At 40.6% G+C, this 17365-nt stretch overlaps 1 protein-coding gene across 2 annotated transcripts in view; it reads left to right on the top strand.

Moving 5' to 3' along the window:
- Positions 1 to 13897, top strand: part of SLC16A14 (solute carrier family 16 member 14) — a 560584-nt gene extending 546687 nt beyond the window's left edge. For both annotated transcript variants that reach the window (XM_044071054.1, XM_044071055.1), the window contains one exon: positions 13080 to 13897. In XM_044071054.1, coding sequence (XP_043926989.1) covers positions 13080 to 13225 — 146 coding nt within the window. In that variant the 3' untranslated portion in view covers positions 13226 to 13897. The remainder of the gene's footprint in view (positions 1 to 13079) is intronic.
- Positions 13898 to 17365: the final 3468 nt, after the last annotated feature.

The following is a 17365-nucleotide window of genomic DNA, read 5'->3' as shown; positions in this document are numbered from 1 at the left end:
CACCTTTTAATTTAATTACAGCATTCAGTCTTCTTGGGTAGAAGTCTATCAGCATGGCACATCTTGACTTGGCAATATTTGCCCACTCTTCCTTGCAAAAGCACTCCAAATCTGTCAAATTGTGAGGGCATCACTTGTGCACAGCCCTCTACAGGTCACCCCACGGATTTTCTATATATTTTCTACTTGATTTAGGTCTGGGCTCTGGCTAGGCCATTCCAAAATTTTAATTTTCTTCTGGTGAAGCCATTCTTTTGTTGATTTGGATGCATGCTTGGGGTCTTTTTCATGTTGAATAATGAAATTCGTCTTCATCTTCTGCTTTCTAGCAGACACCTGAAGGTTTTGGGGCAAAAGTGACTGGTATTTGGAACTGTTTGTAATTCCCTCCACCTTGACTAAAGCCCCAGTTCCAGCTGAAGAAAAGCAACTCCAAAACATTATACTGCCACCACCATGCTTCACCGTGGGGATGGTGTTCTTTTGGTGATGCAAAGTGTTGTTTTTGTGCCAAACATACCTATTGGAATTGTGGCCAAAACTTTCAACCTTGGTCTTATCAGACCATAACACATTTTCCCACATGCTTTTGGGAGATGATGTATTGTTTTGTAAATTTTAGCCGGGTCTGGATGGTTTTCTGTGTAAGAAAAGACTTCCGTCTTGAACCCTACCCCATAGTCCAGACATATGGAGATTACGGGAGATTGTTGTCACATGTAGTACACAACCAGTACTTGCCAGTAATTGCCAGTGTTGCTGTAGGTCACTTGGCAGCCTCCCTGACCAGTTTTCATCTTGTCTTTTCATCAATTTTGGAGGGACGTCCAGTTCTTTACAGGATCACTGCTGCCCCATATTTTCTCTACTTTTTGATGACTGTCTTCACTGTGTTCCATGGTATATCCAATACTGTGGAAATGTTTTTGTACCCTTCTCCTGACTGATACCTTTCAACAATGAGATCCCTTTGATGCTTTGTAAATCCTCTGCGAACCATAGCTTTTGCTGTAGCAGGCAACTGAGTAAATGTCATGAAAATCCTACTAGGACAGCTGAACTTTATTTGGGGTTAATCAGAGTATCTTTAATTGATGGCAGGTGTGTATCCAAGAAGACTGAATGCTGTAATTAAATCAAAAAGTGCCTAAACAAAGTATTAGTTTAAGGGTGTGCACACACAACAAAGTATTAGTTTAAGGGTGTGCACACTTATGCAACCAGTGTATTGTACGTTTTTTATTTTTTATATTTTTTTCCCCTAACAGATTTTTTTGTTTTTCATTTGAATTGTACAGGTTATAGGTCACATTAAAGGTGGGAAAAGTTTTGAAATTATTTATTGTGGTCTCATTTTTTTATATCACAAAAACCTGGTATTTTAACAGGGGTGTGTAAACTTTTTATATCCACTGTAGATTCCATTGGGACTTACTGGATGAAAAGTTTAAGACTATAGAAGAGGTGACAGACTTGGAGGCCATGAAGAAGCTTCATTCCCAGCTGGCAACATCAGGTTCTATAATCGATTAGTCCATCTGTGTGGCCTACAGTACTGCACATGGAGCTGCTATGGCAGCAGACACCAGCCTTACTTTTCTGCAGTATGCATGACTTCACCTTTTGGACTTTACTAAGACTACCAAGGACCAGTTCATCAGTGCCCATTTTGATAGTGCCCTGCTGTTTGATGAGTTAGTGTAGGGCAAACTTGAGAAGCAAGAAAGCACAGCAGTCTTACCAGGGTTGGCATTAAGTTCCAGATTCTTTAGCATCCATTTCAAGGACAGACAGATTTCAACACCCACAGCATGATAATTTCGGGGATCAAGAGTAACAATGTAAACTACACGGCAGCTTTCAGAAATGACATGGTCTGAGAGGACATGGAGGTTTTCAGCAAGGACATTGTGGATCCTGGGGTCCTTCTTCATGGGTCAAGTCTCCCAATACCTGAGGGCTTGCCCAGCTGCTCCAGTCTCGGGAGCTGTTCACAGACGCTTCAGACAAGGGATGGGGAGCAGCTTTTGGCTCCTTAAAAGTGCAATGGGTGTGGTTGCCTCTTCAACAGAAAGAATACATTAATATCAAAGTGATCTGAGCTCTTCTACTGGCCCTTCAGGCTTTTCAGCCTCTCTTCTCCCTAGGACCATTCAAGGTATTTACAGACATACCACAGTGATGATATGCTATACAAACAAACAAGGGGGGACAAGATCTTATCTTCTTTGCTGGTTGGCACTCCTAGTGTGGGATCTTGCTGTCCAGTATCAAGTGACTGTTCAGGCAGTTTACATTCCTTCAGGTCAAGACATTCTGGCAGACACTCTTGAGCAGGTCCTTAACACAATCCCACAGATGGATGCTTAACAGGGATGTCATTCTGGGCATTGTCCACCAGTGGGGTACTCCTCAAATACATCTCTTTGCCTCCCCTCTGAACAGACATCTACTTCTGTTTTGTGCCAGAGTCCCAGGTCCTCTGGTTTGGAAGGTGGATGCCTTATCTTTTCCTTGGAAAGGGGGAGTTTCTTTATGCTTTCCCTCCCCTTCCCCTTATTCCAAAAGTCCTGTTCAGAATTCAACAGGATGCTTCCAAAATCTTGTTGGTGACTCCCTTTTGGCCGAGACAGCATTGGTTCCCTCTTCTTCTGCATTTAGCCAAGGGCAGTCATCACAAGTTACCTCACAGATTGGACCTACTCACACAAGACAAGAGAACCCTCATCTATCCTCACCTGTTCACTCTTCAGCTGACTCTGTGGGTGATAGGATTTTGATTCCACATAGACACTTTTTTTCTAAGGACATGCTTAGGGTCCTGCAGGAGGCCAGGAAACCCAATACTAGGAAATCCTACTTGTGCAAATGGAAGAGGTTTTCTGTTTGGTGTCTTTCTCTTAACCTAGATCCACTTTCTGTGGATGTTCCTGTGGTTCCCACTTATCTGTGTGAATTGCTCAGTGCTGGGTTGGCTTATTCTACTGTTAAGGTCCACTTATCACCTATCTCTGCTTGTCTTCCTTTATCTCCTCCTTTTGCCTCTAGATTTGAGGCTAAACAATTCCTAAAAGGTGTCCTTCATATTAGGCCTTTGAGGAAGCCTGTTCCACCTCCCTGGGATCTTAATTTTGCTTTGTAAAAATTGACTCAGGCTCCTTTTGAGCCTGCAGCTTCAGCTTCCTTGCAGCATTGCTCTTGGAAGACTGTACTTTTGTTAGCCCTTACTTCTGCCAGATCGATGTGTGAGCTTCAAGCCCTAATGGCTTGTCCTCCTTTTTTGATGTTTCATACGGACAGGGTGTCCTTGCACACTAATACTTCTTTTATGCCCAAGGTGGTGAATGAATTGCTCTGTAATCAGTCAAATAATATTCATTTGCCAACTTTTTTCCCTTCTCCGCAATCTGCCAGTGAGAAGGTGCTGTACACGTTGGATGTGCATAGACAACTCAGATTTTATTTGGACAAGATTAAGACTATTAGGAAATCTGATAAGCTTTTTGTTTTGTTTCATCCTAGGTCCACAGGATTAGCTGTATCCAAGTGAACTATTTCTTCTTGGATCTCAAAACTATTTCTTTTTGTTATTCGTGTCATGGTAAGTGCCTTCCTTATTCTGTTAAGGCTCATTCTACTAGAGCTTTGGCATTTTCTGGTGCTTTTTTTCAAGGGTTTGGATACTAACTCTGCTCTTGAGGCAGCTACCTGGTCTTCTGTGCTTACATTTACCAAACACTACAAGTTGGATGGAATCTCCAGAGCTAGAGCTGTTTTTTCTAGGGCCATCCTTCATGGCTTCCTAGAGAGCTGTGTTAGTCCTTTCTCCTCCCAAGTTTCTTCCTGAGCTTTGGCGCTCTCCCTAATGTTATGAATACTGCAACAGTGAAATGGAAGGACATAGTACAGTTATGTAAAATCTTACCATAACGGTAGATGTCCTTCTCTTCACTGTTGCAGTATTCAGTCCCTCCCTCCTCCCCCTGGTCCATTTGTCTAGTGGATGTACTGGTTACCTTTTTCTTTTTATTGGGCTGGCATTCCTACTGGGGCTCACAGTTCTGAGGATGGTACATCCAGACGTGACCTTTTATGCTGTATTTTGCATGAGGAGCATACGTGTGACATACGGCGTAGCTTAAAGCAACCTAAAGGCTTTTGGTATACTGGCCGAACATTGAGCCGTCCTTGGCAGGAGATCCCTAATGTTATGAATACTGCAACAATGAACAGAAGCACATCGACCATTATGGTAAGATTTCACACAATTGTACTATCTCTTAGAAAATCCCATCCACCTCTTATTCAATGTAGACTATTTGACTGTTTTGTTCCATGGATTTGTTTTGTACTTCCACCGTCCTTTATTGAAATGGCACGGTGTCATATTGCAGTTTCAAAAACTCACTAGTGTCATCTCTTTACAATGCATCCTGCTTAAAATACTGATTCTGAAGTCCAGAAATGACCCTCTTTTGCTGTCTGCCCACTGCCAGGGTACCTTCCTATTTGTTTTCCATAACCTCATTTTCTGAGTGCTGTCTTCACCAGGCTGGGGTTCAACATCAACAGTGTTCCTCGCACTCAGGCTGTTCTTCAAAAATCTATTTATCTCCTCCTGAGCAAGTTGGATTGTCTACTTTCTCAAACTGAGAAATTTTTAGAGGTCATTTCTAATACTCAGTCTTGTATATTTCTCTTTTTCCCTGCAGTATAGTGGGTTACAGACGTTTCAGAAACTGAAGAAAGCTAATTTCTTGACAGCCAAGACTTTACTTGAAGTTGTGAGTTGTATGTCATTCTCAGTTCTGATATTACAAAATATCAGGCATTGCATAAGATTACTGCAGTGATATCTACAAAATCTGTAGAATCAGAGCACAGAATTGCTGGAAGATGTTTTCCTGTTATTTCTTATTTTGCAAACAGAGCTATACCTATGGATTTTACAGCTCTCAAGAATGCAGACGTGCTTTTCCTTATTCTTCCTTTACACAATGCTCACAGTGGAGTTCAGTTCTATAACTTGGGGGTCTTTGGTGCATATCAGAGGTGAAATGTCACATACATTTCCCTAAGCCTTCAGGACTATTGAAGGGTTGTGTAGATAGTTACATCTCTCTCTTTTGTCCAGCTAACAGAACACTCCGACATGCTTTCTAAGCAGGTAAATATGTATTTCATAGCAGTGGAAGCTGGACAGATTTTTCTGATACTCATCAATCTTTTGAAAATTAATAAGATAGATCTGTGTGGTCCTCACATAAGCTGTTATCTTCTTTTCTAAGCCTGTTGTCTTCATTGGGGATGAAACAAATATAGCTATTGGCACTTCTAGCATGGGGCATCATTAATAAGCACAAAAATACAATAAATTTCTCTTTATATGTTTAAGAAGATTATATATACGAATATTAATTAAGCTCAGGTATGTATCTTTGCCAAGAACAAAAGGCCAGATAACTGGTAAATTAGAGATGCATAGTGGTGTGTGAGTATTGACTTCAAACAGCAAAAATCAAATGAGTGAGGGTGTGAGGTGCACTCTGTTTTATATAACTGAGTCTCCTTTTTTGTTGGCTCGAGACTTCACCATCTTTTGTCCCTGCTGAAAAAAGATTGCACTGTGAATGACATCTGCCTAATGGCTGTCTTGTAAACACGTTTGTAGTTTATGTAGCAATAATCTTATTTGAGCATCCACTCATGGTGTGTATAGTCACACTTCTGTACATTTTGGTTGTTATCGTCTGTGAGGTAAGATTATACTGTTGTTTGAGGTAAGTATTAAAAATATGGACCTTTAAGAGTGTGCAGTGAAATAACTTTTGCAGTAGGAGAACTCTGTTCCTCCAAAGCCAAGGAAGCTGAAACCAGAGTAGGTGAAGCCTGTGACCCACATAGGTTTAGGCCTCAGCTGAGTTGTGGAGTAGCCATCTGTATTTGATCTGCATTTCAGACTGTTTGAACCCATGTTGAGCGTGAAATGCATGGAAGATGGATGGTCTACTTCTTCTTACAGTGCTGACATAGACCGTCTTGACAGCCACTTTACTGAAGTGTCATAGTATCTGACGACAGCAAGATCTGTAAGTAATTATCTGATAAGAAGAGCTCCATCATCTGTAACTGAAAGCAGTAGGTCCACTTGGCAGATAAAAGGCTGACAAGAATCCTCCACATTCTCATCATGCACTGTACATGCTACACTGCTTTTTTTCTTGTTGCTTTAGTTTGAGAACAGTTAAGAAAATGGAACCAGACTACCTTTGGGATTTTTTTTACCTGCAAATTCCAGATCTGCAGTTGTGTGCATATATGTGTGTGTGTGTGTGTGTATTGTGTTTCTTAACACTTATTATTGTTTCTCATCGGTTTCTGTATGTGACTAAGTTATGAGAATGTATTTTTCCTATCAGAAAGCCCTTTCTTCTGTGATTTCTGTGTCTTTGGATGTAGACCTCACCATCTTGTGATATCCAAATCTCAGATTAGAAAGTGTGGCTGTGATTCGAATATCCCGCCATCTGATAGACACAATGCACAGTCTGTTTAAGTGATGCTAATAATACCTTTCACTGCTCTATTTGTGTAGAGTTTTATCAACTACATGACATTAATGTTAAGAGAAACTCATAGCACAGCTTTTAATTCTGACATCATCTTGTTTCTTGCTGTTTGCAAACACCCATTAAAACAGAGTAGTTAGTCAGTTATTTATTTATTTGGCTTTGTTGACTGGGACAGAGCTCTGACCCACACAGACCAATTTCAGGCCTAGCTTCAGTGTACTGTACACAGTACTGATTTAGAATTAGTAATTATATGCAGAGAGTAAGTACTAAAAAACATAGTTAAGAAATTCTCTTCACACTGAACTCTACAACTTCTTTGTTTGCTACAATTAAGAAGTCGTGCCTGTTATTTCCGAAAAGGTTTCCTATTCTGCACAGCCTCTTTCTTTAATTATGTTTCTTAGATGCCAAAAATAGTAATTACAGAGTACCTGTATGATTCTTGAACAGTAAATATACTTGCTACAGTGGTGGGTGGGCCCGCTACCACACTAATTTCAACTTTTCAGGTTCAGCCAATAGATGCCAGACCAGGCACACCAAGGTCTTTACAATTGCTAATTCTAATTGTAATAAATTATAAGAAGTTGACCAAAACTATAGTTTAGAATCTAAGACTCACTCTGGAGGTTCTTCCCCAGTGCCCCTCATCAGAGTTGTAGACAGCTCAGGCATCAGATACCACAGATCTGTCTGCTTTGTGGTGGGTTAATTAGAGTGGGCTCACAGTTCTTGGTGCCTGGTTGCTTCAGGAGTCTCACCTTCACTTAAACATCTCAGAGATGAAAGTATTATTGCAATGTTGGCCTTTTAAGACTCCATATCTTATAATTGTCGATTCAGACAGCTTGGCTGTTGTCTAGTGCATTAACAAGCAAGGAACACGTGATCTTCCCACTTTGTTGAGAAGACATGAAAGTTTGGCAGTGGGCCATCGAGTGCCAGCGTTTTTATTTGCCAGTTATATTTTTAGAGAGGACCGGTTCCTTAGATTGCAGACTCAGCTAATACTTTAAGATGCCTCACAGATGATCTACAAATCCTTCAGTAACCAGGAGAACATTTCAGCTTTATAGCAAGCCACTATGTCCTAATCATCTGTCCAACCAGCAAGAGTCCTGATTATGTTTTAGCTATCACCGATTCCCCCTCCAACAAAGGGTGGAGTCAGGCCATAGAAGCTGTGATCTAGAGATGGCTATCTGATAGTCATTATGCTTCACCTATTTCCTCTGAGAATAAAGCTCATCCAAAAAGCCAGAGATCTCAAGGCCTAAGCTACTTTCTTAGTCTTTTTTCTGGGTTAGATGAACTTGGTTCCCCTTGCCTGTGTCCAGATCTACTGGAGAACCCTCTCAAAAAGTGCAATTTTTAAGGATGTTGCGGTCTCACCCACAAGGCAACCCCCAACCAGATATTCATTCTTGAAAGATAATAGCATGGTTCCAGTGATTGCCACTAATTGCCCTTTTCAGAGTAATTGCCATCATCTCTTCTTCTCAGAGGCCTTCCACTCAGAAAAACATATTTGAGATAAATGAACCCATTTCCATCTGGGCTTCAAGGAAAAAGCCACTTTTCATCTTAGGCCTACTATTTACAATCCATTTCCACTTTTCATATTTCCTTTCATGCTAGAAAGCTCATAGGTTGGTACTAGGCTATCAACTGTAGGGCCTATACAAGCCTAGCCATAACAATTCCCCAGCTATTTCTTCCCACACTATTTACTTCCCTGGACCCCTGTCTAGCAGGGCAACTGACGTAATTCCCAAGGTGAATTTCCTTTCTCCCATCCAATCGTCAAGGTTCCTTTTGAAGAGGGCCAAAAAGGCACTCTGCTTGACATGTATGGGCAATCTATTCCAGAGTCTGGGGAGTCTCTGGGTCAGGAACCTATCCCTCCAGCATGTTTTGTTTATTGTGATGACAAGGTTTAGATCCCTGGAGCGTGTGGCTCTGAGGGATTGGGATTTAAGTGTAGCATGTCCAACAGCTCTGGGTTTGACATGGCCTTGTATGTTAAGCAGAGATTGCCTCTGAGTAGACGATATGTGACAGAGTATAGCTGGAGTTTTTTAAGGCAGTCAGCGTAGGGCATCTGCTTAGGCCTGTGATTCTTTTAGTGAGGTATTTCTGTGGCCTTTCCAGTTGTTGCAGATGTCTTGAGAGGTACATACCAAACGGGGCGTTGTATTCTATAATGGGTCTAATGAGGGATGTGTACAGTGGGACAATGACCTCCTTTTTTCTGGATGAAAAGCCCTTAGTGATGAGGTGTGCCACCTAGAAGGATTTCCTGACTGTTGTGGCGATGTGGTTATCGAAGGCGAGACCACTGTCCACCTGTGTCCCTAAGTCTCTTATCACATTTTCAGTGTTTAGTGTACTGCCACCCATATGGTAATTCATGGGTACATGTTTTTTCCCAAAGGGGATAACTATACATTTCTTGGCATTGAGCATGAGCCCATGGCTCTGGCACTAAGCATCTGTTTCTGTAAGGCCCTTTTGTAGAGTTTCCACATCATTTGGGGATTCAAAACTCACATTTCATTTGTTTGTACTGAATACCTCTGTGGAGTTAAAAGTATTTGTCCTGGAAGGACCTATGTTTAGTGGTTTTTACTTGAACTAAAAAGCAAATTCTGAATTTGCAAAATTTTTATTTTAACTTCTGTATTTAGTGTGCCACAAGAATAGGGTGGCACTTACAATAATACTTTATTTTGTGACAAAAGTTGATGTGAGGTCTAACACAAGCCAGTCCATTAGTTTTTATGTTTTCTTTGCCAAACATTCTGACAGAGCGGGAATATCTTTTCCACTGTATGGGTACCCATACACAGGTTAGTTTCTGTGAAGAGGACCATGTCTTTTCGCAACAGCAACCATTTCCTTTGTCATGTCCAAATTGAGTAAGATGGCGTTAAGATTATTCTTTCAAGGTGGTTAGCCAAATAAATGAATTTTACAGTGCTAAATATGGAAAACCCTTACTTGTAAATCCTGCAGTGCATTGTTGTAGAGTTTTGTCTAGTTTGACTGCCCTTTGTCATAATTTCTTCTTGATAACGTGTAGCTGCAACGTGGTCTTTTCTCACCACTTTTGCAAGGCACTACAAGCTGACTATCTTTTTTAGACCTAGGTCTTCATTCTGGGAACGCTGTCATCATTGATGTGCTCCCATGAATATGTCCTCACAAGAGGATTAGCTAGGGCCTGTGTCCTGTTGGTTCTCGAAAGTGGACATCTTCTTATCATATACAATTTTTTTCTAGTGTCAGATTTGTAAGAAGAAGGTCCATCTTTTGTAATGTGCCATCCTGTTATCTCTCATCTTTGCTGCATCTGGTTTGGAATCTCATCCTTTCTCCTACATTGGTTTTACAGTTTTGTCAGCTAGATGCTACAACAAAAAGAACTCAAGAATGTATAATGTATGGTGTGTGATGGTTAAGGTACAAATATCAAAATCCAACAACTTAGCTGGTGACACCTTGTTCTCCAATGCAGTAGGTAAAGCCTGGAACATCCTCCCAAGCCAGCTAACCTCAATATCCTCTGTCAGCTTATTTAAAAGCAAGCTTAAACCCTACCTCAAATCACACTGGCTATGCCCCTGTTTTAACCCAGACTAAGTACCTAACTATTAACTAGACTCCCACAATTCCTAGCCTCCCATGATCATGATCTTGTGTTGTCTCACTAATTTTTAGTGAGCTTAACCTTCCTTAGGATTTTTTCTCATGTAAATAAGTATATACTGTAGAATGATCAAACACCTTCATATAGTATCACAACCTATGTGTTAAATAACACTAGAAATCCATCCTTGTTTGCTGTTCTTCTATACTCTATCTATTGATCTCTAGTGTTTTTCTTTCTTAGGTTTTTGTGAGACCTTAGTATCTCTTATCATAAATTACTAGGTGTATCTAATTTTGTAATATGTTATAAAAATTTGTACTACACCATTTCTAATACAAATGTATTAGTCTTATTCATCTATTCTTAGATAAATTTTTCCTTTTTCCTACTGAAATATAAAATATATAATCTTAGGCTTGTACTATAATTGTTAAAACTTCTTATGTACCAAATTATACTGTTATTGTCTTTGTCTTGACCTTTTATGTTGTTGTAATTTGTGGAGCTTTTCTCCCCGGGCTTCCACTGAAAATGGACATATATCCAGCTGGACTAGCCCTGTCAACAAATGTAAAATAAAAATAAAATAAAAGGGGGAGGGTTCTTGGCAGTGTGGGAAGGTTTTATCTACTGAAAAGTCCTATCACCTGCTACATCAGTACTGTTGGTTATAGAAGGTGGATTCCTTCTTACAAATCTGTCATTAACATAAATAAGTTAATCCCTTTGTCACATGTGAGCTCTGGTTCGCTAAGACACTACTTTGGTGAGTATGTCACATGAAAGCAGTTCATAGATACTTCTGCAGGACTAAATGTAAGGTATTGGTGCTCAAAAACAAACATTTGAAAATTATTTCATATTACAAATAAAGTATAGAAATTTTAGAGGTAAAGACCAGGGAGGTGGCTTTTCCACCTACCAAATGAATCAAAATAGCAAAACAAGGTTTACTATCGTACGTCCGAAACTGTATCGGTCAACTGATCAAAATGCCAAATACAGATCATCAGTAGAGCAGCCAAATAGAAACTGAATGCAGCAACACTCGTAGTTCAATGTATTCGTCATAGCAGAAGATTATGTCAGTCACCCATGCTGTGCACCCTAACATACCATTGCACTCTACAGTACATTTACTTCACTATTTTTCCGGGAGGCAAGCCCCCCTTCACCCCCCTGCAAATTATATATACCAACTCAGAGATCACACTACAGTGAGAAAATGGGTTAATTCCCTGTTCCTCACTGTACTGCGATCTCAGATGAAAATACCAAACTCAGATAATCGAAGTACACTACCCATTCACTGTAGTGTATTCAGTGTTACCCGGTTCAACTTTCTGCCTCCTGGAAAACTGTCTTTCGACTAACCCATGCTCGATCGCCTGCCATTTGGACATCCAATAGCAAACTGTAAAACAAGCAGATAAAATAAACTTATTTGGAGAAATCGACTAGTCAAGTAGCTAGAACTAGGTGGAAGAAAAAAAGGAAAGAAAATAAATTGCAGCACAGCTAACAAGATTGAATGGAAGTAGTGCTGTAAGTGGTAAAAAGTTGACTTTTTAATCAGTGTTTGGAATACCCAAATCAGTACTATCCACATTAACCCTGGAGAACTTTAGAGAAGTGGAGTTTTCAAAAATAAGAGTGGTGGAGGTAGGGAATGGCAACAGACTTGTTTACCATGTTCTGAATCTGGGAATATATTAATTGAACTAAAGTTAGATGTTAAGGTAGAGACATTTCACAGTTTTGAAGTGTTGAAGCTGTGAGTGTTGGATGTTCCAAATCCTGGGCTGTTTTAAGTCTTGGCTGTTCAGGCACTTGAAAGTAGCCAAGAAATGCCCACTGCAGCACGTAAGCTTAGCATTGTAAGGCTAATAGATGTCTTGTGCCTTACTAGTTTGGTGAGCAACTAAAAAAGATGGGACATAGGGCAGGCTCAGCTGACACATGATAAGATGAAGTAGCTGAAAGAAAAAAAGTCAGAAGAGGAGGAAATCTGTGCAGTGTGAAAATGGTTAGAAATCGGGAAATGTAAAATGTGTAGTGTTTTACTTTACCTACAGGTGAAGTATGTCACCCCTTTTTAGAAACAATGATGTTATCAGGTAGGAAAAAGCCAAGATTTAGAATGATGTATATTTTTAAATAATTCTGTGTAACTGTGTTAAAGTAAAAAGAAGACAGGGTAAGAGAAGCTAAGTACAATATAATAAAAAATAAAAATGCCATTTTTATGTTATGTGAGTATGCAAAGTTCTAGCGATACAAGCATATGGCTCTTCTTCAGACAGTAACAATTAAAGGAAAAAAATAATGAAGTCAGAGACACATTTCTGATATCCACATCATATTACTCCACCCACTATTTTCATGCCTTGTGATTTACTATCAGGAAAAGTTCAGAAGTTTTTCCATTTTGGACAGTTTTCACAGAAGTATAAATAACAGTTTCATATCATTGTGAAAATTTCAGAAACATTACTCAGCTAATAAGTGGATTATTAACTATGTGGTGCCCTTTCAATTTGTATCAAGATCCACAAAGAGGTTCTTTGTAGTGCTTTGAAAGTCTTCCCATTAAACCTGAATGGGGAAACTCTCATACATTTTCTAGTAGAATGCTACAAGTTGTAAGATTGTGTGTAAGAGATGCATAGAGAGAACTGAGTCCATAAAGGTTTTTAAGTCCATTTGTATGTTTCATTATGTAATTGTTCTTAATGTATTCACACAGGGGAATGACTGCCTACAAATGCAGAAGAGTATTTCACCTATCTTTTAAATAACTGTATATTAAATTAATGATTTCTCACTGCGTACTGTTTTTGTGTTTCTTTCAGGTTGGATATATGACATTTCTCATAAATATGATTTTTCTTTCTACATATGTGGAATGTTGTACATGGTGGGAATAATTTCTTTACTTCCCTGCCTTCAGTCAAAGAAGAAGAAAACTTCAGATGACACTCCCGTGGCTCAAGTTTAAATATATTTTGTACTCAGGCATTTTTTGAACTTGTATAGGTCTGTGTGGACATCATTCCAAAATGGACAACATTGCCAGCCTAAAGTAAAATTCACTCTGGAAAGCAAGGGGGTTTCCATGACTAAAAGACTTCAGTGGGTGGTATTATTTTTTATAGCTCTAAAGTAAGCCAGTATTTTAATTAACATTTTGTGTCTATGACTAGAACAAAAATGAATAAATAAATGAAACTTTAAATATCAAAATAAAATGGACAGAAATCAAAGACGCCTAAGTGAAATAAAGATATATTTGTATAGTTACAAATCTGCAAACATAAAATTGTATATTGTTCAGTTAAAAAAATGTTTTTCAGATATGTGTATTGTTTTCTATAAGTTTATAGGACAGATATGATACCTAAGCAAGAGTTCATTTGAAGTTGTCTCTTAAGTATATTTGTTAGAAATCTTTCAGTTTTTTAGCTAATTATTTGTTTTCAGCCAAGAAAAATATTCTGTTAAAGGATTGTTTCTATTGTAACTGTGAATGCTATATTACTTAGTCATCTGTGCCTTCATGTATTACTACATGCCAGAATGATCTCTAACCCATATTAATGAAATCATCATAGAAACATTTTATAATTAATTGAAATGTAATGAGGGAACAATTTTAAAGTCTTTAAATGTGTTTGTGCAGTTTGCCTGTTAATTCTAATAACTTTTCAAAACCTGTTAATTGTATAATCTTTGAGGCAGAAAATGGAATGGAAAAGGCTGTTGTAGATATTGGTTGTAAAATGGGCCATGTACGCAGTCACACATCACTGCTTCTGTTCTCTTTATTGCATTCTCTCTACTTAGGATTCAAGGGTTACAGAGAGAAACAGTTATGTGTGTCATGCCTTGGCTCTTAAAAGTACAAGAATAAAAAGCACAATTCAGAAAACCACAGCACGGCACACATGGCAGAAGGGCATCTTAACTCACTGACACAAGTATGGTTGTTGGATCATACAAGGAACATGGCATAATACAGTAGAGCATCACTGAGGGAGGCAAGCAGTGTAGCCTTCAAAGCATTTCTGGCATTGCACAGATGGTCAACTACATACAAGTCATTAGGAATCAAATCCATACAGTGGTGCCTGACATGCGTTATATGAACAGAGTCTTTGTGCTTCAGTACAACAGACTGTGCAGCAGTGCAAGTGAGGCATCCCTGTAGAATAGTAATATGTAAGTCGGTCCTAGTACCCATCTGAGAAGGAAACCAATTAGTAATCTATGCTGTTTTGACTTCAGCTGCTAGTGATCCAGCAGTTAATTTTTTGTTTATACATGTTTTATAGTTGTTATGATTGTGACCGTATTCGTAAATGGTTGACCAGTTAATAGCATAGCACTGGCCCAGTGAAGCATAAGCCATATGCAAATGACAGGCAGTACCACAAAAGGTGTAGCCTACTTATTACTGTAAAAATTTCCATAGTAAAGTAGATGCATGCACCAGGAACCCAGAAGAGCTTGGGACAACTTGATAGGAAAACAAGAGGAAGATACAAAGTAACATCTTCAAAGAAATGGCAGACCAACCACAGGCAAGCATGTGACTTTGGTGCAAACAGGTGCATGACTACATTTTGGAAAACTGCTATATACAAACAGTTGGTATGTCAGAATAACACAGTACCACTTTGCATGACAATGGTGATACAATGTCAGGTGTATCATTTGCCTTCTGTGGAGATGTTGGATGGGTTCACTGAGGTGCCCTAAAGAAAAATGTGTGCAGCAAAACATTACTTACAAACAAATAGAATAATAGGCAGATCATAGCCATCTCAAATGTAAGGTGCTGATGCAGCAAACACCAGAAACAAAGCACATAACAGTGATCTTCCCATGTTTTAGCAGCACAAACAACTTTACCCCCCCCCCCAATAAAACCATACTAATGTTTGAGGAAAGATGACAACTACATAAATTCAAACTAAAATACATTTTATGTTATATGCATGTTACTTCAAGGTGAGTTCCTGCAGTAGATACCAATGCATGACCTTTAACAGATATTGAACTGACTCCTGGGTCAGCAGTCTTTAGCACTGTGTGCACTGATATAAAACAGGTAATGTTAAGTTGTCAATCTCGCCTTCATTCTTGCTGGATGGGTTTGGAGCCGATCCTCGGCTCCGACTCGGCCACTCTAAAAGCTCGAGAGCTAGTTCCACCGGCTCGAGGCTCCCCTATATCCCACAATGCTAGACGGTAACTCCTCAGATCTCGTTTGCCGCTACAGCGATCGAGGTGCGTTCTTACCGTCTCAGGTTAGTTTTGGTATAGAAACTAGTTTTCTTAGCCTTTTTCCCCTTATTTTAAGTTAGTTTTTTATAAAGAGTTATTGTAAAGTAGTCTATCCATTCCCTGTTAATTTCCACCCCCTTTTTCCAAAAAAACTATAGAAATTTTCCCTCGGGCCTTAGGCCCAGTCCCTCCCTTCCTAGTAGTGAGTGACTGTGGTTTGTAGAGATTTTATTAATAATTATCTTTAACTTAATTTAAGTTAGTTTAATTATTTTTTAAGTGTAATCGGTGTGTGTGTGTTTGTGTGGTTACACTTTCCCCTTAGATATGTCTAAGGAATCAAAGGTCTCAGGCTTTAAGAAGTGTGACTCGTGCTGTCAGAAGATGTCTCTGACAGACGGTCACACTTCTTGTGTGTACTGCCTGGGACCTTTGCACCTGCAGGACTCATGTGCTGTTTGCCATGGCTTCAGCCCTAGAGTCCTGCAAGAGCGAAAAAATAAACTCATTTTAAGGGGTTTATTGAAGCCTGAGGGTCCCTCGACTCAATCATCGGGGAAACCCCCGAAGCCTTCCAGACCTTCGGCTCCAGCCTCTGAACCGTCTTCCGGAGGTCCTAAGGCTATTCGAACATCGGCTCCGGCTGGAGCCGATGAATCTCGAATAAAAGCCCCTACGGTGTCCTCGGCTCCGGCTGGAGCCGAGGAAGACATAGCTGAGTCGGCTCCGATCAAGTTGTCGGAACCGACATCTAGAAAAAAGTCCCGATCTCCATCTATCGGCTCCGTTCATTCAGCTCCAGCATCTCCTTTGCTGTCTGAACGGAGCCATAGATCCCACTCTTCTAGGTCTTCCAGGTTATCGGACCATGACCTTCAGAGAGTAGTGAGTCGACTTCTTAAGTCCGAGGCACTAGCCCAGATGCTTCAAAGTCCGACTCAACAGTCGAGAACGATTCCCATCACTCAAAATGTTCCTCCTCTGACTCTTTTGAGTTCGGAGCCGGGGCGGCTCGGACCCGAGACTGTGGTGGCGTCGGAACCGATACCTTTGTCTTCGGTTCCGTCGTCTGCTCCGATGTCTTCCTTGGAAGAATCTCGGCGCCAGACTTCCCTCGTCGGCTCCGAGGGGGCGAGTGGCATCGGACCCTTGTCTGACCCCGCTCTCCCTCTCGGTGCTTTGGCGCTGGTGAGTTTGGCTCCGACATCGGCCTCGGAGCCATCACTGTCAGTGCCGGGGGAGGTTTTCAGTTTTTCGGAACGGAGACCTCCGGCTCTGCCTGACAGGGGTGCCTTCGAGGTCATGAGGAGCGTGTTAGAACCAGGTTCAACTCCACAGTCGGCTCCTACTGCCCTTCCCCCCATGGTGCCTCTGGTGATTTCTACTCACTCTCTCATCCCCGACCGTAGAGAGCCAGCTCCTCAAGTTTCCCCAGTGGGGATCTCCTCCTCTTCCGAGGCCTCTCCTGATCCTGTAGGAGAGCCCTCTAGGAAGAGGCAGTGCAAGAGGAAGCACATTGACTCCCCTGAGTCTGTCACCTCTGACACTGATTTAGAGGATTCTGAAGGTTCCCCTCGTTCCCCCTCTGAAGATGTCTCCTTTGTAGACATCCTTGAAATCTTAAAACAGAGGGGGAATTGGCCAGCCCTCAACCCTTCAAAGGATGAATCAGTGTATCTTGAGGCGTCTGGCTCTCGCCCTTCCACCTCCTGGGTGTCCCCTCCCTTTGACCCCCTTATGCAAGTGGTGACAAAGAAGGCTTGGGCGGCTCCTGATTCAGTGGAACCCACCCCCAGGAGACCATCAAAATTCATTACGGCCCCCAAGGACAAAGAATTTTTGACCAAAGGCG

Source organism: Protopterus annectens, chromosome 5.part0 (assembly GCF_019279795.1).
Source record: "Protopterus annectens isolate FY-2018-M chromosome 5.part0, PAN1.0, whole genome shotgun sequence".
NCBI classification, from domain to species: domain Eukaryota; kingdom Metazoa; phylum Chordata; order Ceratodontiformes; family Protopteridae; genus Protopterus; species Protopterus annectens.
This window is presented reverse-complemented; position numbering and strand designations above follow the sequence as displayed.